At 43.9% G+C, this 23,964-nt stretch overlaps 1 protein-coding gene across 1 annotated transcript in view; it reads left to right on the forward strand.

Annotated features, from left to right (window-relative positions):
- Positions 1 to 11,435: 11,435 nt before the first annotated feature.
- DQX1 (DEAQ-box RNA dependent ATPase 1) overlaps positions 11,436 to 23,964 on the forward strand; it is a 45,442-nt gene continuing 32,913 nt past the window's right edge. The window contains exons 1-6 of the mRNA XM_056551498.1: positions 11,436 to 11,486; positions 18,032 to 18,410; positions 18,566 to 18,759; positions 18,844 to 19,222; positions 19,297 to 19,530; positions 19,674 to 19,770. Of these exons, the coding sequence (XP_056407473.1) occupies positions 18,066 to 18,410; positions 18,566 to 18,759; positions 18,844 to 19,222; positions 19,297 to 19,530; positions 19,674 to 19,770 (1,249 nt within the window). The 5' untranslated portion in view covers positions 11,436 to 11,486; positions 18,032 to 18,065. The remainder of the gene's footprint in view (positions 11,487 to 18,031; positions 18,411 to 18,565; positions 18,760 to 18,843; positions 19,223 to 19,296; positions 19,531 to 19,673; positions 19,771 to 23,964) is intronic.

Here is a 23,964-nt window from a genome sequence, read left to right on the forward strand (position 1 = left end):
GGGTCTGGAGGAGGACAGAGCAGTCTGGAGGAGGGCAGGGGGGTCTGGAGGAGGACAGAGGGGTCTGGAGGAGGACAAAGGGGTCTGGAGGAGGGCTGAGGAGTCTGGAGGAGGGCAGGGGGGTCTGGAGGAGGACAGGGGGGTCTGGAGGAGGACAGGGGGGTCTAGAGGAGGACAGGGGGGTCTGGAGGAGGACAGGGGGGTCTAGAGGAGGACAGGGGGGTCTGGAAGAGGACAGGGGGGTCTGGAGGAGGACAGAGGGGTCTGGAGAGGACAGAGGAGTCTGGAGGAGGAAAGAGGGGTCTGGAGAGGATAGAATAGATGAATTACCCACAAGGATATGAAATGTATCCAGAAAGTATTCAGACCTCTTCACTATATACAATGTATTCAGAAAGTATTCACACCCCTTCCCTATATACAATGTATCCAGAAAGTATTCAGACCCCGATCACTATATACAATGTATCCAGAAAGTATTCACACCCCGATCACTATATACAATGTATCCAGAAAGTATTCACACCCCTTCACTATATACAATGTATCCAGAAAGTATTCACACCCCTTCCCTATATACAATGTATCCAGAAAGTATTCAGACCCCTTCACTATATACAATGTATCCAGAAAGTATTCACACCCCGATCACTATATACAATGTATCCAGAAAGTATTCACACCCCTTCACTATATACAATGTATCCAGAAAGTATTCACACCCCTTCCCTATATACAATGTATCCAGAAAGTATTCAGACCCCTTCACTATATACAATGTATCCAGAAAGTATTCAGACCCCGATCACTATATACAATGTATCCAGAAAGTATTCACACCCCTTCACTATATACAATGTATCCAGAAAGTATTCAGACCCCTTCACTATATACACTGTATCCAGAAAGTATTCACACCCCTTCACTATATACAATGTATCCAGAAAGTATTCACACCCCTTCACTATATACAATGTATCCAGAAAGTATTCAGACCCCTTCACTATATACAATGTATTCAGAAAGTATTCAGACCCCTTCACTATAAACAATGTATTCAGAAAGTATATACACAATATATCCAGAAAGTATTCACACCCCCTCACTATATACAATGTATCCAGAAAGTATTCACACCCCTTCACTATATACAATGTATTCAAAAAGTATTCAGACCCCTTCACTGTATACAATGTATCCAGAAAGTATTCGGACCCCTTCACTATATACAATGTATCCAGAAAGTATTCAGACCCCTTCACTATATACAATGTATCCAGAAAGTATTCAGACCCTTCACTGTATACAATGTATTCAGAAAGTATTCACACCCCTTCACTATATACAATGTATCCAGAAAGTATTCACACCCCTTCACTATATACAATGTATCCAGAAAGTATTCACACCCCTTCACTATATACACAATGTATCCAGAAAGTATTCACACCCCTTCACTATATACAATGTATCCAGAAAGTATTCAGACCCCTTCACTATATACAATGTATCCAGAAAGTATTCAGACCCTTCACTGTATACAATGTATCCAGAAAGTATTCAGACCCCTTCACTATATACAATGTATTCAGAAAGTATTCACACCCCTTCACTATATACAATGTATTCATACCCCTTCACTATATACATTGTATCCAGAAAGTATTCACACCCCTTCACTATATACAATGTATTTAGAAAGTATTCAGACCCCTTCACTATATACAATGTATTCAGAAAGTATTCAGACCCCTTCACTATATACAATGTATTCAGAAAGTATTCACACCCCTTCACTATATACAATGTATTCAGAAAGTATTCACACCCCTTCACTATATACAATGTATTCAGAAAGTATTCACACCCCTTCACTATATACAATGTATCCAGAAAGTATTCACACCCCTTCACTATATACAATGTATTCAGAAAGTATTCACACCCCTTCACTATATACAATGTATCCAGAAAGTATTCACACCCCTTCACTATATACAATGTATCCAGAAAGTATTCAGACCCCTTCACTATATACAATGTATCCAGAAAGTATTCACACCCCTTCACTATATACAATGTATCCAGAAAGTATTCACACCCCCTCACTATATACAATGTATTCAGAAAGTATTCATACCCCTTCACTATATACAATGTATTCAGAAAGTATTCACACCCCTTCACTATATACAATGTATCCAGAAAGTATTCACACCCCCTTCACTATATACAATGTATCCAGAAAGTATTCAGACCCCTTCACTGTATACAATGTATTCAGAAAGTATTCAGACCCCTTCACTATATACAATGTATTCAGAAAGTATTCACACCCCTTCACTATATACAATGTATTCAGAAAGTATTCACACCCCTTCACTATATACAATGTATTCAGAAAGTATTCACACCCCTTCACTATATACAATGTATCCAGAAAGTATTCACACCCCTTCACTATACACAATGTATCCAGAAAGTATTCACACCCCTTCACTATACACAAGGTATCCAGAAAGTATTCAGACCCCTTCACTATATACAATGTATTCAGAAAGTATTCACACCCCTTCACTATATACAATGTATCCAGAAAGTATTCACACCCCCTCACTATATACAATGTATCCAGAAAGTATTCACACCCCGATCACTATATACAAATCGATCCAGAAAGTATTCAGACCCCTTCACTATATACAATGTATCCAGAAAGTATTCACACCCCTTCACTATATACAATGCATTCAAAAAGTTTTCAGACCCCTTCACTATATACAATGTATTCAGAAAGTATTCAGACCCCTTCACTATATACAATGTATCCAGAAAGTATTCAGATCCCTTCACTATATACAATGTATCCAGAAAGTATTCACACCCCCTTCACTATATACAATGTATTCAGAAAGTATTCAGACCCCTTCACTATATACAATGTATCCAGAAAGTATTCACACCCCTTCACTATATACAATGTATTCATAAAGTATTCACACCCCTTCACTATACACAATGTATCCAGAAAGTATTCACACCCCTTCACTATATACAATGTATTCAGAAAGTATTCACACCCCTTCACTATATACAATATATTCAGAAAGTATTCACACCCCTTCACTATATACAATGTATTCATAAAGTATTCACACCCCTTCACTATACACAATGTATCCAGAAAGTATTCACACCCCCTTCACTATATACAATGTATTCAGAAAGTATTCATACCCCTTCACTATATACAATGTATTCAGAAAGTATTCACACCCCTTCACTATATACAATGTATCCAGAAAGTATTCAGATCCCTTCACTATACACAATGTATTCAGAAAGTATTCACACCCCTCACTATATACAATGTATCCAGAAAGTATTCACACCCCCTCACTATATACAATGTATCCAGAAAGTATTCACACCCCTTCACTATATACAATGTATCCAGAAAGTATTCAGATCCCCTCACTATATACAATGTATCCAGAAAGTATTCACACCCCTTCACTATATACAATGTATCCAGAAAGTATTCAGATCCCCTCACTATATACAATGTATCCAGAAAGTATTCACACCCCTTCACTATATACAATGTATTCAGAAAGTATTCACACCCCCTTCACTATATACAATGTATTCAGAAAGTATTCACACCCCTTCACTATATACATTGTATCCAGAAAGTATTCACACCCCTTCACTATATACAATGTATCCAGAAAGTATTCACACCCCTTCACTATATACAATGTATCCAGAAAGTATTCAGATCCCCTCACTATATACAATGTATCCAGAAAGTATTCACACCCCTTCACTATATACAATGTATTCAGAAAGTATTCACACCCCCTTCACTATATACAATGTATTCAGAAAGTATTCACACCCCTTCACTATATACAATGTATTCAGAAAGTATTCACACCCCTTCACTATATACAATGTATCTAGAAAGTATTCAATGCTACACACTGCTCCTGTATCTAATCCTATGAGGTGTGGTACACACTGCTGCTGTATCTAATCTTATGAGGTTTGGTCCACACTGCTGCTCGTGTATCCAATCCTATGAGGTGTGGTTCACACTGCTGCTCGTGTATCCAATCCTATGAGGTGTGGTCCACACTGCTGCTCGTGTATCCAATCCTATGAGGTGTGGTCCACACTGCTGCTCATGTATCCAATCCTATGAGGTGTGGTCCACACTGCTGCTCGTGTATCCAATCCTATGAGGTGTGGTCCACACTGCTGCTCGTGTATCTAATCCTATGAGGTGTGGTCCACACTGCTGCTCATGTATCCAATCCTATGAGGTGTGGTCCACACTGCTGCTCGTGTATCCAATCCTATGAGGTGTGGTCCACACTGCTGCTCGTGTATCCAATCCTATGAGGTGTGGTCCACACTGCTGCTCGTGTATCTAATCCTATGAGGTGTGGTCCACACTGCTGCTCGTGTATCCAATCCTATGAGGTGTGGTCCACACTGCTGCTCGTGTATCTAATCCTATGAGGTGGGGTCCACACTGCTGCTCGTGTATCCAATCCCATGAGGTGTGGTCCACACTGCTGCTATGTATCTAATCCTATGAGGTGTGGTCCACACTGCTGCTCATGTATCCAATCCTATGAGGTGTGGTGCACACTGCTGCTCGTGTATCTAATCCCATGAGGTGTGGTCCACACTGCTGCTATGTATCTAATCCTATGATGTGTGGTCCACACTGCTGCTCATGTATCCAATCCTATGAGGTGTGGTCCACACTGCTGCTCGTGTATCAGACCCCTTCACTAGATACAATGTATCCAGAAAGTATTCACACCCCCTCACTATATACAATGTATCCAGAAAGTATTCACACCCCCTCACTATATACAATGTATCCAGAAAGTATTCACACCCCCGATCACTATATACAAATCTATCCAGAAAGTATTCAGACCCCTTCACTATATACAATGTATCCAGAAAGTATTCACACCCCCTTCACTATATACAATGTATCCAGAAAGTATTCACACCCCCTCACTATATACAATGTATTCAGAAAGTATTCAGACCCCTTCACTATATACAATGTATCCAGAAAGTATTCACACCCCTTCACTATATACAATGTATTCACACCCCTTCACTATATACAATGTATCCAGAAAGTATTCACACCCCTTCACTATATACAATGTATCCAGAAAGTATTCACACCCCTTCACTATATACAATGTATCCAGTAAGTATTCACACCCCTTCACTATCTACAATGTATCCAGAAAGTATTCAGACCCCTTCACTATACACAATGTATTCACACCCCTTCACTATATACAATGTATCCAGAAAGTATTCACACCCCTTCACTATATACAATGTATCCAGAAAGTATTCAGACCCCTTCATTATATACAATGTATTCAGAAAGTATTCACACCCCTTCACTACATACAATGTATTCAGAAAGTATTCACACCCCTTCACTATATACAATGTATCCAGAAAGTATTCAGACCCCTTCACTATATACAATGTATCCAGAAAGTATTCACACCCCTTCACTATATACAATGTATTCAGAAAGTATTCAGACCCCTTCACTATATACAATGTATCCAGAAAGTATTCACACCCCTTCACTATATACAATGTATTCACACCCCTTCACTATATACAATGTATCCAGAAAGTATTCACACCCCTTCACTATATACAATGTATCCAGAAAGTATTCACACCCCTTCACTATATACAATGTATCCAGTAAGTATTCACACCCCTTCACTATCTACAATGTATCCAGAAAGTATTCAGACCCCTTCATTATATACAATGTATTCAAAAAGTATTCAGACCCCTTCACTATATACAATGTATCCAGAAAGTATTCACACCCCTTCACTATATACAATGTATCCAGAAAGTATTCAGACCCCTTCATTATATACAATGTATCCAGAAAGTATTCACACCCCTTCACTATATACAATGTATCCAGAAAGTATTCACACCCCTTCACTATATACAATGTATCCAGAAAGTATTCACACCCCTTCACTATATACAATGTATCCAGAAAGTATTCACACCCCTTCACTATATACAATGTATTCAGAAAGTATTCACACCCCTTCACTATATACAATGTATCCAGAAAGTATTCAGACCCCTTCACTATATACAATGTATCCAGAAAGTATTCACACCCCTTCCCTATATACAATGTATCCAGAAAGTATTCACACCCCTACACTATATACAATGTATCCAGAAAGTATTTAGACCCCTTCACTATATACAATGTATCCAGAAAGTATTCACACCCCTTCACTATATACAATGTATCCAGAAAGTATTCAGACCCCTTCACTATATACACAATGTATCCAGAAAGTATTCAGACCCCTTCACTATATACAATGTATCCAGAAAGTATTCACACCCCTTCACTATATACAATGTATCCAGAAAGTATTCACACCCCTTCACTATATACAATGTATCCAGAAAGTATTCACACCCCTTCACTATATACAATGTATCCAGAAAGTATTCACACCCCTTCACTATATACAATGTATTCAGAAAGTATTCACACCCCTTCACTATATACAATGTATTCAGAAAGTATTCACACCCCTTCACTATATACAATGTATTCAGAAAGTATTCACACCCCTTCACTATATACAATGTATCCAGAAAGTATTCACACCCCTTCACTATATACAATGTATTCAGAAAGTATTCACACCCCTTCACTATATACAATGTATCCAGAAAGTATTCAGACCCCTTCACTATATACAATGTATCCAGAAAGTATTCACACCCCTTGACTCTATACAATGTATTCAGAAAGTATTCACACCCCTTCACTATATACAATGTATCCAGAAAGTATTCAGACCCCTTCACTATATACAATATATCCAGAAAGTATTCAGACCCCTTCACTATATACAATGTATTCAGAAAGTATTCACACCCCTTCACTATATACAATGTATCCAGAAAGTATTCACACCCCTTCACTATATACAATGTATCCAGAAAGTATTCACACCCCTTCACTATATACAATGTATTCAGAAAGTATTCACACCCCTTCACTATACACAATGTATTCAGAAAGTATTCACACCCCTTCACTATATACAATGTATCCAGAAAGTATTCACACCCCTTCACTATATACAATGTATCCAGAAAGTATTCAGACCCCTTCACTATATACAATGTATTCAGAAAGTATTCACACCCCTTCATTATATACAATGTATTCAGAAAGTATTCACACCCCTTCACTATATACAATCTATTAAAAAAGTATTCAGACCCCTTCACTATATACAATGTATCCAGAAAGTATTCACACCCCTTCACTATATACAATGTATTCAGAAAGTATTCACACCCCTTCACTATATACAATGTATTCAGCAAGTATTCACACCCCTTCACTATATACATTGTATCCAGAAAGTATTCACACCCCTTCACTATACACAATGTATTCAAAAAGTATTCAGACCTCTTCACTATATACAATGTATCCAGAAAGTATTCACACCCCTTCACTATATACAATGTATCCAGAAAGTATTCACACCCCTTCACTATATACAATGTATTCAGAAAGTATTCACACCCCTTCACTATATACAATGTATTCAAAAAGTATTCAGACCCCTTCACTATATACAATGTATCCAGAAAGTATTCAGACCCCTTCACTATATACAATGTATCCAGAAAGTATTCACACCCCTTCACTATATACAATGTATTCAAAAAGTATTCAGACCCCTTCACTATATACAATGTATTCAAAAAGTATTCACACCCCTTCACTATATACAATGTATCCAGAAAGTATTCAGACCCCTTCACTATATACAATGTATCCAGAAAGTATTCAGACCCCTTCACTATATACAATGTATTCAGAAAGTATTCACACCCCTTCACTATACACAATGTATTCAGAAAGTATTCACACCCCTTCACTATATACAATGTATCCAGAAAGTATTCACACCCCTTCACTATATACAATGTATCCAGAAAGTATTCAGACCCCTTCACTATATACAATGTATTCAGAAAGTATTCACACCCCTTCATTATATACAATGTATTCAGAAAGTATTCACACCCCTTCACTATATACAATCTATTAAAAAAGTATTCAGACCCCTTCACTATATACAATGTATCCAGAAAGTATTCACACCCCTTCACTATATACAATGTATTCAGAAAGTATTCACACCCCTTCACTATATACAATGTATTCAGCAAGTATTCACACCCCTTCACTATATACATTGTATCCAGAAAGTATTCACACCCCTTCACTATATACAATGTATTCAGAAAGTATTCACACCCCTTCACTATACACAATGTATTCAAAAAGTATTCAGACCTCTTCACTATATACAATGTATCCAGAAAGTATTCACACCCCTTCACTATATACAATGTATCCAGAAAGTATTCACACCCCTTCACTATATACAATGTATTCAAAAAGTATTCAGACCCCTTCACTATATACAATGTATCCAGAAAGTATTCAGACCCCTTCACTATATACAATGTATCCAGAAAGTATTCACACCCCTTCACTATATACAATGTATTCAAAAAGTATTCAGACCCCTTCACTATATACAATGTATTCAAAAAGTATTCACACCCCTTCACTATATACAATGTATCCAGAAAGTATTCAGACCCCTTCACTATATACAATGTATCCAGAAAGTATTCACACCCCTCACTATATACAATGTATCCAGAAAGTATTCAGACCCCTTCACTACATACAATGTATTCAGAAAGTATTCACACCCCCTTCACTATATACAATGTATCCAGAAAGTATTCACACCCCTTCACTATATACAATGTATTCAGAAAGTATTCAATGCTACACACTGCTCCTGTATCTAATCCTGAGGTGTGGTACACACTGCTGCTGTATCTAATCTTATGAGGTTTGTTCCACACTGCTGCTCGTGTATCCAATCCTATGAGGTTTGGTCCACACTGCTGCTTGTGTATCCAATCCTATGAAGTGTGGTTCACACTGCTGCTCTTGTATCCAATCCTATTATGTGTGGTACACTGCTGCTCGTGTATCCAATCCTATGAGGTGTGGTTCACACTGCTGCTCATGTATCCAATCCTATGAGGTGTGGTCCACACTGCTGCTCGTGTATCCAATCCTATGAGGTGTGGTCCACACTGCTGCTCGTGTATCTAATCCTATGAGGTGTGATCCACACTGCTGCTCGTGTATCTAATCCTATGAGGTGTGGTCCACACTGCTGCTCATGTATCTAATCCTATGAGGTGTGGTCCACACTGCTGCTGGTGTATCTAATCCTATGAGGTGTGGTCCACACTGCTGCTGGTGTATCTAATCCTATGAGGTGTGGTCCACACTGCTGCTCGTGTATCTAATCCTATGAGGTGTGGTACACAATGCTACTCGTGTATCCAATCCTATGAGGTGTGGTCCACACTGCTGCTCGTGTATCTAATCCTATGAGGTGTGGTACACACTGCTGCTCGTGTATCTAATCCTATGAGGTGTGGTACACAATGCTACTCGTGTATCCAATCCTATGAGGTGTGGTCCACACTGCTGCTCGTGTATCTAATCCTATGAGGTGTGGTACACAATGCTACTCGTGTATCCAATCCTATGAGTTGTGGTCCACACTGCTGCTGGTGTATCCAATCCTATGAGGTGTGGTACACACTGCTGCTGTATCTAATCTTATGAGGTTTGTTCCACACTGCTGCTCGTGTATCCAATCCTATGAGGTTTGGTCCACACTGCTGCTTGTGTATCCAATCCTATGAGGTGTGGTTCACACTGCTGCTCTTGTATCCAATCCTATGATGTGTGGTACACTGCTGCTCGTGTATCCAATCCTATGAGGTGTGGTTCACACTGCTGCTCATGTATGTAATCCTATGAGGTGTGGTCCACACTGCTGCTCGTGTATCTAATCCTATGAGGTGTGGTACACAATGCTACTCGTGTATCCAATCCTATGAGGTGTGGTCCACACTGCTGCTCGTGTATCTAATCCTATGAGGTGTGGTACACACTGCTGCTCGTGTATCTAATCCTATGAGGTGTGGTACACAATGCTACTCGTGTATCCAATCCTATGAGGTGTGGTCAACACTGCTGCTCGTGTATCTAATCCTATGAGGTGTGGTACACAATGCTACTCGTGTATCCAATCCTATGAGTTGTGGTCCACACTGCTGCTGGTGTATCCAATCCTATGAGGTGTGGTACACACTGCTGCTGTATCTAATCTTATGAGGTTTGTTCCACACTGCTGCTCGTGTATCCAATCCTATGAGGTTTGGTCCACACTGCTGCTTGTGTATCCAATCCTATGAGGTGTGGTTCACACTGCTGCTCTTGTATCCAATCCTATGATGTGTGGTACACTGCTGCTCGTGTATCCAATCCTATGAGGTGTGGTTCACACTGCTGCTCATGTATCCAATCCTATGAGGTGTGGTCCACACTGCTGCTCGTGTATCCAATCCTATGAGGTGTGGTCCACACTGCTGCTCGTGTATCTAATCCTATGAGGTGTGATCCACACTGCTGCTCGTGTATCCAATCCTATGAGGTGTGGTCCACACTGCTGCTCGTGTATCTAATCCTATGAGGTGTGGTACACACTGCTGCTCGTGTATCTAATCCTATGAGGTGTGGTACACAATGCTACTCGTGTATCCAATCCTATGAGGTGTGGTCCACACTGCTGCTCGTGTATCTAATCCTATGAGGTGTGGTCCACACTGCTGCTGGTGTATCTAATCCTATGAGGTGTGGTCCACACTGCTGCTGGTGTATCCAATCCTATGAGGTGTGGTCCACACTGCTGCTCGTGTATCTAATCCTATGAGGTGTGGTCCACACTGCTGCTCGTGTATCTAATCCTATGAGGTGTGGTACACAATGCTACTCGTGTATCCAATCCTATGAGGTGTGGTCCACACTGCTGCTCGTGTATCTAATCCTATGAGGTGTGGTACACAATGCTACTCGTGTATCCAATCCTATGAGTTGTGGTCCACACTGCTGCTGGTGTATCCAATCCTATGAGGTGTGGTCCACACTGCTGCTCGTGTATCTAATCCTATGAGGTGTGGTCCACACTGCTGCTCGTGTATCTAATTAGTTTAGGCGTATTTCGGACATTAGTAAATAACGCGTGTTGTGGGCGTGACAAAGGGCGGGGGCGGAGCTAACATGGAGCTGTGGCAAACCCTGGGAGAGCCTATGTTCCGGTGGATGCTGGGAAGTGCTGGCGGAAGCTTTGATGGGAAATTACGGATGTGACGTCACTTATGTGTGTCCTCTGGAAGTATTGGCGGAAGTGATCGGAGGTAAGGGCGGAACTCAGGGAACTTCATCTGCTCCAGTGATAGAGGTGAGGAGACCCCGATAGTTGGTGTGAGGGGTGACTGTAAGTGATACCGGACCTGGTACTGACTGTAGGAACCATTCACCTCCACACCGGCCCAGTACTACACAGATCACTGCACAGTACTACACAGATCACTGCACAGTACTACACAGATCACTGCACAGCACTACACAGATCACTGCACAGTACTACACAGATCACTGCACAGTACTACATAGATCACTGCACAGTACTACACAGATCACTGCACAGTACTACATAGATCACTGCACAGTACTACATAGATCACTGCACAGTACTACATAGATCACTGCACAGTACTACATAGATCACTGCACAGTACACAGATCACTGCACAGTACTACACAGATCACTGCACAGTACTACACAGATCACTGCACAGCACTACACAGATCACTGCACAGTACTACTTCACACATTATACAGATCACTGCACAGTACTACATAGATCACTGCACAGTACTACACAGATCACTGCACAGTACTACACAGATCACTGCACAGTACTTCACAGATCACTGCACAGTACTACATATATCACTGCACAGTACTACACAGATCACTGCACAGTACTACACAGATCACTGCACAGTACTACACAGATCACTGCACAGTACTACATATATCACTGCACAGTACTACACAGATCACTGCACAGTACTACATAGATCACTGCACAGTACTACATAGATCACTGCACAGTACTACTTCACACATTATACAGATCACTGCACAGTACTACTTCACACATTATACAGATCACTGCACAGTACTACACAGATCACTGCACAGTACTGCACAGATCACTGCACAGTACTACACAGATCACTGCACAGTACTACACAGATCACTGCACAGTACTACATATATCACTGCACAGTACTACACAGATCACTGCACAGTACTACATAGATCACTGCACAGCACTACATAGATCACTGCACAGTACTACATAGATCACTGCACAGTACTACTTCACACTGTATACAGATCACTGCACAGTACTATATAGATCACTGCACAGTACTACATAGATCACTGCACAGTACTACATAGATCACTGCACAGTACTACATAGATCACTGCACAGTACTACATAGATCACTGCACAGTACTACATAGATCACTGCACAGTACTACTTCACACATTATACAGATCACTGTACAGTACTACTTCACACATTATACAGATCACTGCACAGTACTACATAGATCACTGCACAGTACTACACAGATCACTGCACAGTACTACACAGATCACTGCACAGTACTACATAGATCACTGCACAGTACTACATAGATCACTGCACAGTACTACATATATCACTGCACAGTACTACACAGATCACTGCACAGTACTACACAGATCACTGCACAGTACTACACAGATCACTGCACAGTACTACATATATCACTGCACAGTACTACACAGATCACTGCACAGTACTACACAGATCACTGCACAGTACTACATATATCACTGCACAGTACTACACAGATCACTGCACAGTACTACATAGATCACTGCACAGTACTACATAGATCACTGCACAGTACTACACAGATCACTGCACAGTACTACATAGATCACTGCACAGTACTACTTCACACATTATACAGATCACTGCACAGTACTACTTCACACATTATACAGATCACTGCACAGTACTACACAGATCACTGCACAGTACTACACAGATCACTGCACAGTACTACATAGATCACTGCACAGCACTACATAGATCACTGCACAGTACTACATAGATCACTGCACAGTTCTACTTCACACATTATACAGATCACTGTACAGTACTACTTCACACTGTATACAGATCACTGCACAGTACTATATAGATCACTGCACAGTACTACATATATCACTGCACAGTACTACATAGATCACTGCACAGTACTACATAGATCACTGCACAGTACTACACAGATCACTGCACAGTACTACATAGATCACTGCACAGTACTACTTCACACATTATACAGATCACTGCACAGTACTACTTCACACATTATACAGATCACTGCACAGTACTACACAGATCACTGCACAGTACTACACAGATCACTGCACAGTACTACATAGATCACTGCACAGCACTACATAGATCACTGCACAGTACTACATAGATCACTGCACAGTTCTACTTCACACATTATACAGATCACTGTACAGTACTACTTCACACTGTATACAGATCACTGCACAGTACTATATAGATCACTGCACAGTACTACATATATCACTGCACAGTACTACATAGATCACTGCACAGTACTACATAGATCACTGCACAGTACTACATAGATCACTGCACAGTACTACATAGATCACTGCACAGTACTACTTCACACATTATACAGATCACTGTACAGTACTACTTCACACTGTATACAGATCACTGCACAGTACTACATAGATCACTGCACAGTACTACATAGATCACTGCACAGTACTACATAGATCACTGCACAGCACTACATAGATCACTGCACAGTACTACATAGATCACTGCACAGTTCTACTTCACACATTATACAGATCACTGTACAGTACTACTTCACACTGTATACAGATCACTGCACAGTACTATATAGATCACTGCACAGTACTACATATATCACTGCACAGTACTACATAGATCACTGCACAGTACTACATAGATCACTGCACAGTACTACATAGATCACTGCACAGTACTACATAGATCACTGCACAGTACTACTTCACACATTATACAGATCACTGTACAGTACTACTTCACACTGTATACAGATCACTGCACAGTACTACATAGATCACTGCACAGTACTACATAGATCACTGCACAGTACTACATAGATCACTGCACAGTACTACTTCACACATTATACAGATCACTGTACAGTACTACTTCACACTGTATACAGATCACTGCACAGTACTACATAGATCACTGCACAGTACTACATAGATCACTGCACAGTACTACTTCACACATTATACAGATCACTGCACAGTACTACATAGATCACTGCACAGTACTACATAGATCACTGCACAGTACTACATAGATCACTGCACAGTACTACATAGATCACTGCACAGTACTACTTCACAAATTATACAGATCACTGTACAGTACTACTTCACACTGTATACAGATCACTGCACAGTACTACTTCACACATTATACAGATCACTGCACAGTACTACATAGATCACTGCACAGTACTACTTCACACATTATACAGATCACTGCACAGTACTACTTCACACTGTATACAGATCACTGCACAGTACTACTTCACACATTATACAGATCACTGCACAGTACTACTTCACACATTATACAGACCACTGCACAGTACTACTTCACACATACAGATAACTGCACAGTACTACTTCACTGTATACAGGTCACTGCACAGTACTACTTCACACTGTATACAGATCACTGCACAGTACTACACAGATCACTGCAGAGTACTACACAGATCACTGCACAGTACTACTTCACACATTATACAGATCACTGCACAGTACTACTTCACACATTATACAGATAACTGCAGAGTACTACTTCACACATACAGATAACTGCAGAGTACTACTTCACACTGTATACAGGTCACTGCACAGTACTACTTCACACTGTATACAGATCACTGCACAGTACTACTTCACACTGTATACAGATCACTGCACAGTACTACTTCACACCGTATACAGATCACTGCACAGTACTACTTCACACTGTACACAGATCACTGCACAGTACTACAGAGATCACTGCAGAGTACTACACAGATCACTGCACAGTACTACTTCACACATTATACAGATCACTGCACAGTACTACTTCACACATTATACAGACCACTGCACAGTACTACTTCACACATACAGATAACTGCACAGTACTACTTCACACTGTATACAGGTCACTGCACAGTACTACTTCACACTGTATACAGATCACTGCACAGTACTACTTCACACTGTATACAGATCACTGCACAGTACTACTTCACACCGTATCCAGATCACTGCACAGTACTACTTCACACTGTACACAGATCACTGCACAGTACTACACAGATCACTGCACAGTACTACAGAGATCACTGCAGAGTACTACTTCACACATTATACAGATCACTGCACAGTACTACATAGATCACTGCACAGTACTACACACCGTATACAGATCACTGCACAGTACTACTTCACACTGTGTATACAGATCACTGCACAGTACTACACAGATCACTGCACAGTACTACATAGATCACTGCAGATAACGGCACAGTACTACTTCACACGGTATACAGGTCACTGCACAGTACTACTTCACACTGTATACAGGTCACTGCACAGTACTACTTCACACTGTATACAGATCACTGCACAGTACTACTTTACACTGCATGCAGATCACTGCACAGTAATACTCCCCACTTTAAATAGCTCTCTGCAAAGTATTGCTTTTCACAGTGTAAAGCTCACTGCACAGTACTACTTCACACGGTGTGCAGCTCACTGCATAGGACAACCCTGTAAATGATCCCTGGTGGTCAGTGATATGTATGATCCCTGGTGGTCAGTGATGTGTATGATCCCTGGTGGTCAGTGATATGTATGATCCCTGGTGGTCAGTGATATGTATGATCCCTGGTGGTCAGTGATATGTATGATCCCTGGTGGTCAGTGATATGTATGATCCCTGGTAGTCAGTGATGTGTATGATCCCTGGTGGTCAGTGATATGTATGATCCCTGGTGGTCAGTGATATGTATGATCCCTGGTGGTCAGTGATATGTATGATCCCTGGTGGTCAGTGATGGGTATGATCCCTGGTGGTCAGTGATGGGTATGATCGCTGGTGGTCAGTGATGTGTATGATCCCTGGTGGTCAGTGATGGGTATGATCCCTGGTGGTCAGTTAATTGTATGATCCCTGGTGGTCAGTGATGTGTATGATCCCTTGTGATCATTGATGGGTATGATCCCTTGTGATCATTGATGGGTATGATCCCTTGTGGTCAGTGATGGGTATTATCCCTGGTGGTCAGTGATGGGTATGATCGCTGGTGGTCAGTGATGTGTATGATCCCTGGTGGTCAGTGATGGGTATGATCCCTGGTGGTCAGTGATGGGTATGATCCCTGGTGGTCAGTTAATTGTATGATCCCTGGTGGTCAGTGATGTGTATGATCCCTTGTGATCATTGATGGGTATGATCCCTTGTGGTCAGTGATGGGTATTATCCCTGGTGGTCAGTGATGGGTATGATCCCTTGTGGTCAGTGATGGGTATTATCCCTGGTGGTCAGTGATGTGTATGATCCCTGGTGGTCAGTGATGGGTATGATCGCTGGTGGTCAGTGATGGGTGTGATCCCTGGTGGTCAGTGATGGGTGTGATCCCTGGTGGTCAGTGATGGGTATGATGCCTGGTGGTCAGTGATGGGTATGATCGCTGGTGGTCAGTGATGGGTATGATCGCTTGTGGTCAGTGATGGGTATGATCCCTGGTGGTCAGTGATGGGTGTGATCCCTGGTGGTCAGTGATGGGTATGATGCCTGGTGGTCAGTGATGGGTATGATGCCTGGTGGTCAGTGATGGGTATGATCGCTGGTGGTCAGTGATGGGTATGATCGCTGGTGGTCAGTGATGGGTATGATCGCTGGTGGTCAGTGATGTGTATGATTGCTGGTGGTCAGTGATGGGTATGATCCCTGGTGGTCAGTGAATGGTATGATCCCTGGTGGTCAGTGAGGGGTATGATCCCTGGTGGTCAGTGAGGGGTATGATCCCTGGTGGTCAGTGAGGGGTATGATCCCTGGTGGTCAGTGAGGGGTATGATCCCTGGTGGTCAGTGAGGGGTATGATCCCTGGTGGTCAGTGAGGGGTATGATCCCTGGTGGTCAGTGAGGGGTATGATCCCTGGTGGTCAGTGAGGGGTATGATCCCTGGTGGTCAGTGAGGGGTATGATCCCTGGTGGTCAGTGAGGGGTATGATCCCCGGTGGTCAGTGATGTGTATGATCCTCGGTGGTCAGTGATGTGTATGATCCCTCGTGGTCAGTGATGGGTATGATCCCCGTTGGTCAGTGATGGGTATGATCCCCGGTGGTCAGTGATGGGTATGATCCCCGGTGGTCAGTGATGGGTATGATCCCCGCTGGTCAGTGAGGGGTATGATCCCTTGTGGTCAGTGATGGGTATGATCCCTTGTGGTCAGTGATGGGTATGATCCCTGGTGGTCAGTGATGGGTATGATCCCTGGTGGTCAGTGATGGGTATGATCCCTGGTGGTCAGTGATGTGTATGATCCCTGGTGGTCAGTGATGTGTATGATCCCTGGTGGTCAGTGATGTGTATGATCCCTGGTGGTCAGTGATGGGTATGATCCCTGGTGGTCAGTGATGGGTATGATCCCTGGTGGTCAGTGATGTGTATGATCCCAGGTGGTTAGTGATGGGTATGATCCCTGGTGGTCAGTGTTTTTTGTTCTTTCTGTGTCTCCCGCAGTGGCAGGGTCTACAGTGGGTCCATCTTTGGTTGTATGGAGTCTTTGGAGGTCTCATCAGGGGATCGGCAGCTGCTAGAAGAAGACCATGTTGTATTAGACGACCCGGAGCAGGAGGACCCGGAGCAGGAGGACCTGGAGCAGGATGACCCGGAGCAGGATGACCTGGAGCAGGATGACCTGGAGCAGGATGACCCGGAGCAGGATGACCTGGAGCAGAACCCGTTTGATGGGCTCCCGTACTCCTCCCGCTATTATCAGCTGCTCGCTGGCCGGCGGTCGCTGCCCATATGGGGGGTGAAGTACCAGTTCCTCGAGAGTCTGCAGAGCGGGAACATCGTCCTGGTGTGTGCCGAGCCGGGCACGGGCAAGAGTACCCAGGTGATTGTCCGCTCTGGTGGGGGAGCTGCAGATGTTCTAGATAAGACCGGATCTGCTCTGTTATGGGTGGAGTTGGATTTGGGTTCTTCATGGTAAATATTGCACCCCCTAGTGGTCACCTGACCTGTTCACACATTTTTGTCTATGCCATGCAGGTCCCTCAGTGGTGCGCCGAGTACACACTCTCCCAGCAGTACCATGAGGGCGCAGTCATCTGCTCGCAGCCCCACCCCACCGCTGCCTTCAGCCTGGCCCTCAGGGTGGCAGATGAGATGGACCTGAACGTGGGCCACGAGGTTGGGTTCTCCATTCCACATGAGGACTGCTCCTCGGCCAACACCATCCTGAGGTATGAGGGTCTCCAGGACCATAGGGGGGGCATAGATATTAGTGAGAGTAGTTACTTAATTTTGGGGTCTTTGTTGTCCCTCAGGTTCTGCTGGGACTCCCTCCTGCTCCAGGAGCTGACCTCTGACCCCCTGATGCAGACCGCGGGGGTGGTCATCCTGGATGAAGTGGATGAGCGTACAGTGGCCTCTGACCTCCTCCTGGGCCACCTGAAGGACCTAATACTTCAGAGACCGGCCCTTCGCCTGGTGGTGATGACCTCACCGGGGTTTCAGAAGCGCATGGTGGACTACCTGGGAGAAGACGTCTCCGTGGTGAATGTTCCGGTGCGAGAACACCTGCCGAGTGTTGTGTACCGCCCATCGGTGTCACATGACCAGGTGATGGCAGCGTGTCACATGGTTCTGGACGTTCACCGCAGGAATGAGCCGGGGGATGTGTTGGTTTTCTTGGCCAGTGAGGAGGTGAGACCCTGCGGAGCGTTGTGTGTGGTGGAGCGGCCGGGAAGGAGGACTTACCTTTATTCTCTGCCCCACAGGAAGTTCTCCGGTGCAGCACTGCTCTTCTCACAGAGTCCGTGTCTCTGAGCCCCAGTCTGGGGTCTCTGTTGCCCCTGCCCCTGACGGCCAGTGCTGGAAACGGGGTGCAGGCGGTGTACGAGGCTGAACCCGGTGAGGAGAGGCGAGTGGTCCTCTCATCTTCACTGGCTGAACTGTCCTTCTCACTCCCGGGGATCCGGTATGTCATCGATACGGGGCACGAGCTGCAGTCTGTGAGTATGAGGGTCCTATATGGTGGGGAGGAAGGGAGGGCAGATAGGTGACTGGTGGGTGTTGGGTGCAGTTACCTGTGGGGTTGGGGGGTGGTCAGCAGGAGCAGGTACATCAGTGATGTGTCTCTTGTTCCCCTCTACAGGTTTACAATCCTCGGATCAGAGCCGATTCTCAGGTTCTCCACGTGATCAGTAAAATCCGAGCAGAGATCCGTAGGATGAAAGCCCAGGTACCAGACGGTAAGTGGTGGGAGGAGAAGCATACTCACTGTACTCAGGTGGTGGGAGGAGAAGCATGCTCACTGGACTCAGGTGGTGGTAGGAGAAGCATGCTCACCGGAGTCATGAAGGTGGTGGGAGGAGAAGCATGCTCACTGGACTCAGGTGGTGGTAGGAGAAGCATGCTCACCGGAGTCATGAAGGTGGTGGGAGGAGAAGCATGCTCATCGGACTCATGAAGGTGGTGGGAGGAGAAGCATGCTCACTGGACTCAGGTGGTGGGAGGAGAAGCATGCTCACTGGACTCATGAAGGTGGTGGGAGGAGAAGCATGCTCACTGGACTAATGAAGGTGGTGGGAGGAGAAGCATGCTCACTGGACTAATGAAGGTGGTGGGAGGAGAAGCATGCTCACTAGACTCATGTAGGTGGTGGGAGGAGAAGCATGCTCACTGGACTCATGAAGGTGGTGGGAGGAGAAGCATGCTCACTAGACTCATGAAGGTGGTGGGAGGAGAAGCATGCTCACTGGACTCATGAAGGTGGTGGGAGGAGAAGCATGCTTACTGGACTCATGTAGGTGGTGGGAGGAGAAGCATGCTCACTGGACTCATGTAGGTGGTAGGAGGAGAAGCATGCTCACTGGACTCATGAAGGTGGTGGGAGGAGAAGCATGCTCACTGGACTCATGAAGGTGGTGGGAGGAGAAGCATGCTCACCAGACTCATGTAGATGGTAGGAGGAGAAGCATGCTCACTAGACTCATGAAGGTGGTGGGAGGAGAAGCATGCTCACTGGACTCATGAAGGTGGTGGGAGGAGAAGCATGCTCACTGGACTCATAATGGTGGTGGGAGGAGAAGCAGGCTCACCGAACTCATGTAGATGGTAGGAGGAGAAGCATGCTCACTGGACTCATGAAGGTGGTGGGAGGAGAAGCATGCTCACTGGACTCATGTAGATGGTAGGAGGAGAAGCATGCTCACCAGGCTCATGTAGATGGTAGGAGGAGAAGCATGCTCACTGGACTCATAATGGTGGTGGGAGGAGAAGCAGGCTCACCGGACTCATGAAGGTGGTAGGAGGAGAAGCAGGCTCACCGTACTCATGAAGGTGGTGGGAGGAGAAGCATGCTCACTGGACTCATGAAGGTGGTGGGAGGAGAAGCATGCTCACTAGACTCATGAAGGTGGTGGGAGAAGAAGCATGCTCACTGGACTCATGTAGATGGTAGGAGGAGAAGCATGCTCACCAGGCTCATATTGGTGGTGGGAGGAGAAGCATGCTCACTAGACTCATGAAGGTGGTTGGAGGAGAAGCATGCTCACCGGACTCATGTAGATGGTAGGAGGAGAAGCATGCTCACTGCACTCATGTAGGTGGTGGGAGGAGAAGCATGCTCACTGGACTCATGTAGATGGTAGGAGGAGAAGCATGCTCACCAGGCTCATGATGGTGGTGGGAGGAGAAGCATGCTCACTAGACTCATGAAGGTGGTGGGAGGAGAAGCATGCTCACCAGGCTCATAATGGTGGTGGGAGGAGAAGCATGCTCACTAGACTCATGAAGGTGGTGGGAGGAGAAGCATGCTCACTAGACTCATGAAGGTGGTGGGAGGAGAAGCATGCTCACTAGACTAATGTGGGTGGTAGGAGGAGAAGCATGCTCACCAGACTCATGAAGGTGGTGGGAGGAGAAGCATGCTCACCAGGCTCATAATGGTGGTGGGAGGAGAAGCATGCTCACCAGGCTCATGAAGGTGCACTCTGGGCTTCTATGAAGTGTTTGACATCTGGTCTGATCTTTACTCATCCTCCCAGTGTGTTGTGTCTGCCTGGTGGCCATACTGATGGTTTCCTCTCCCTAAGCAGAGCTCCTCATAGGACAGTATGTTTTGAACAAGAAAGGATGTAAGCAGGTGTAGGATTCATAAACGTTTCAGTGGTCCTCACCTGGAACGGTTGTGTAACTGACACAACTGCACAAGCGCATAAGATTAGTGGTGCAGCCTCCCGGCATCGGATCCAGCAGTAAGCAAGTCCATTCAGAGCAGGATGTAGATATGGAGAAAAAAACCCGGTTCCATGGTGCAGTCCACAGATTAAATCAGATGATGGTGTGAGTAACATACATATTTATTAAGCCAAGGTGCAATGCGTTTCGGGGCTTAGGATCCCCTTCATCAGGCAAGCAGGCATCATAACATGTATAACAGACTGGTGCCTTTAAATAAGATTTTTTTGGCGCCAAACAACAAAGCTCCGCCGAGTGGGCGTGGCCTCAATGGGCGGAACTGCCCATAGCAGCATAGAAATAACAACATATGAAATTAGTTTGCATTAAAATATTCCACATATAAAAAAATTATACATATATACCTTAGAATACATAACATAAAAACAATAATCAGGCTCAAAGAGGCGCACGTCGCCAGACCTACGGCGCATGCGTCAACTCCCGATGATAATGATGATGACGGCCGGAGGTGACGAAAGCGCAAACGCCCGCCCTCTCCGTGTGAAGGATATAGCGTCGGCGCGCGCGCGCACCAGGGCAAGGAGGAAGCGCTGTGTGCAGACATAGTGCGCGCGTGCCCCGAACGCCAATGGTAAACAAACACACGTGTCGGCGAGGCACGCATGCGCCAGCCACCCGGCAGACCGGACTCGATGCAATATGCATAAAGGAGTCGCACGCATGCGCCAGCCCCATATAGGATGGTAAATAAAGGGCCAGGAAGGGTAAGTACCAAGAGTGATGACAAACTCTAATTGATAATATATATCAGGAAGATAATAATGATAGAATAGGAATATGGCTCTAGCAAAAAACTAGACAAAATAAAATTTACTTCATGCCAGGACATAAATGCACGACAAAACCAATTACTAGTAAAATACGCATAATTAGGACATACAAAGATATGAGTCATATAAAATAAATGAAATAACGGAGTAATGACATATAATATGTAGGCTCCCTCAAGAGCCACCATAAATGGCGCAAACAACAATAACAATAATTATAATATATATTAAATACTAAAGTCATATACTAAAATACATACAAAGTATAATAATAACTCCATAAAATAATACCTAAAGCTGTGTGTTAAAATATACCGCCTGTAATGTGCACCCTGAGTAAATGTAGGGATGTTTCATGTTGAAGTAACAAGGCTAAATGATATAATATTACAGTCGTTGAACGTGCGGGTAAGTACCGTCTATCGGATAATATCAGTGGCTTCGTTCAGACCTAATGGGTGCAAACTATTAAGTTTATAGATCCAATAGGATTCCCTTTTTTGTAATCTATCAAATCTATCATGTGTATTGATTGGAATCTGTTCAATGACTCTTAGAGAGAAAGCAGAAAACTCTTTATTGTGACACATAGTCGCAGGTTTAGAGACGCTCTGGTTAAGGAATCCTCGCTGGACGTTAAACCAGAACTACCAAGATCCACCCCACTTGGATGCTGACAGGGGCTCTAACCAGCGCACAGACGCCCCCATCCCTCGGAAGCCTTCGTCCTCCAAACCACCACCATCACATGGACAACAACAAACTAGGTACTTTACCAATAGCAAGTCATGGCACGCCTCCAATCAGAGGACCCCACGAACTGGTAAAGACAATAAGACCTCCGCCAATATAGGTCAACATAAGAAGCATTTGGGACCCAGTAATGCGATCAAGCATAACACACCTAAGAAGCACACAGGACTCAACAATGTGAACAACGGAATACACGTATATCAACAACGCCTTCCAGGGAACCCACCACGGGTCTTCCCGATTACCCTCTACTCTCTAAACGACTCTCGGATCAGGCTTCCATGCTCAGAGAACTGCAAAATATGGCACAAGTCAATTCGGCTGTTCATAACCACCCTATTCCTAATATTTCACCTGTTATAGAAAATCCATCTGCCTTGGAGGATCCACATATCTTAGAGGTTCCTCCCATGACCCCTCAAGCAGCACCTGCCCAACTGGTCCCTAGAAACACCTTGGACAAATTATTCGAACTTGCTACTGTACGGTCCTCACTTGCATTACCACCTACCTTTTTTAAAGATACCTTACCAGATGAACTATGTGCTCTGTCCGGTGATAACATTCCAGAGGATATAACATTAGATGATCTGAGTAATAAGTCCATCATTACCATCTGTGAAACGCAACAATCATTTGTGAATATTCCACCCGATC

The sequence above is a fragment of the Hyla sarda genome, chromosome 1 (assembly GCF_029499605.1).
Source record: "Hyla sarda isolate aHylSar1 chromosome 1, aHylSar1.hap1, whole genome shotgun sequence".
NCBI lineage: Eukaryota > Metazoa > Chordata > Amphibia > Anura > Hylidae > Hyla > Hyla sarda.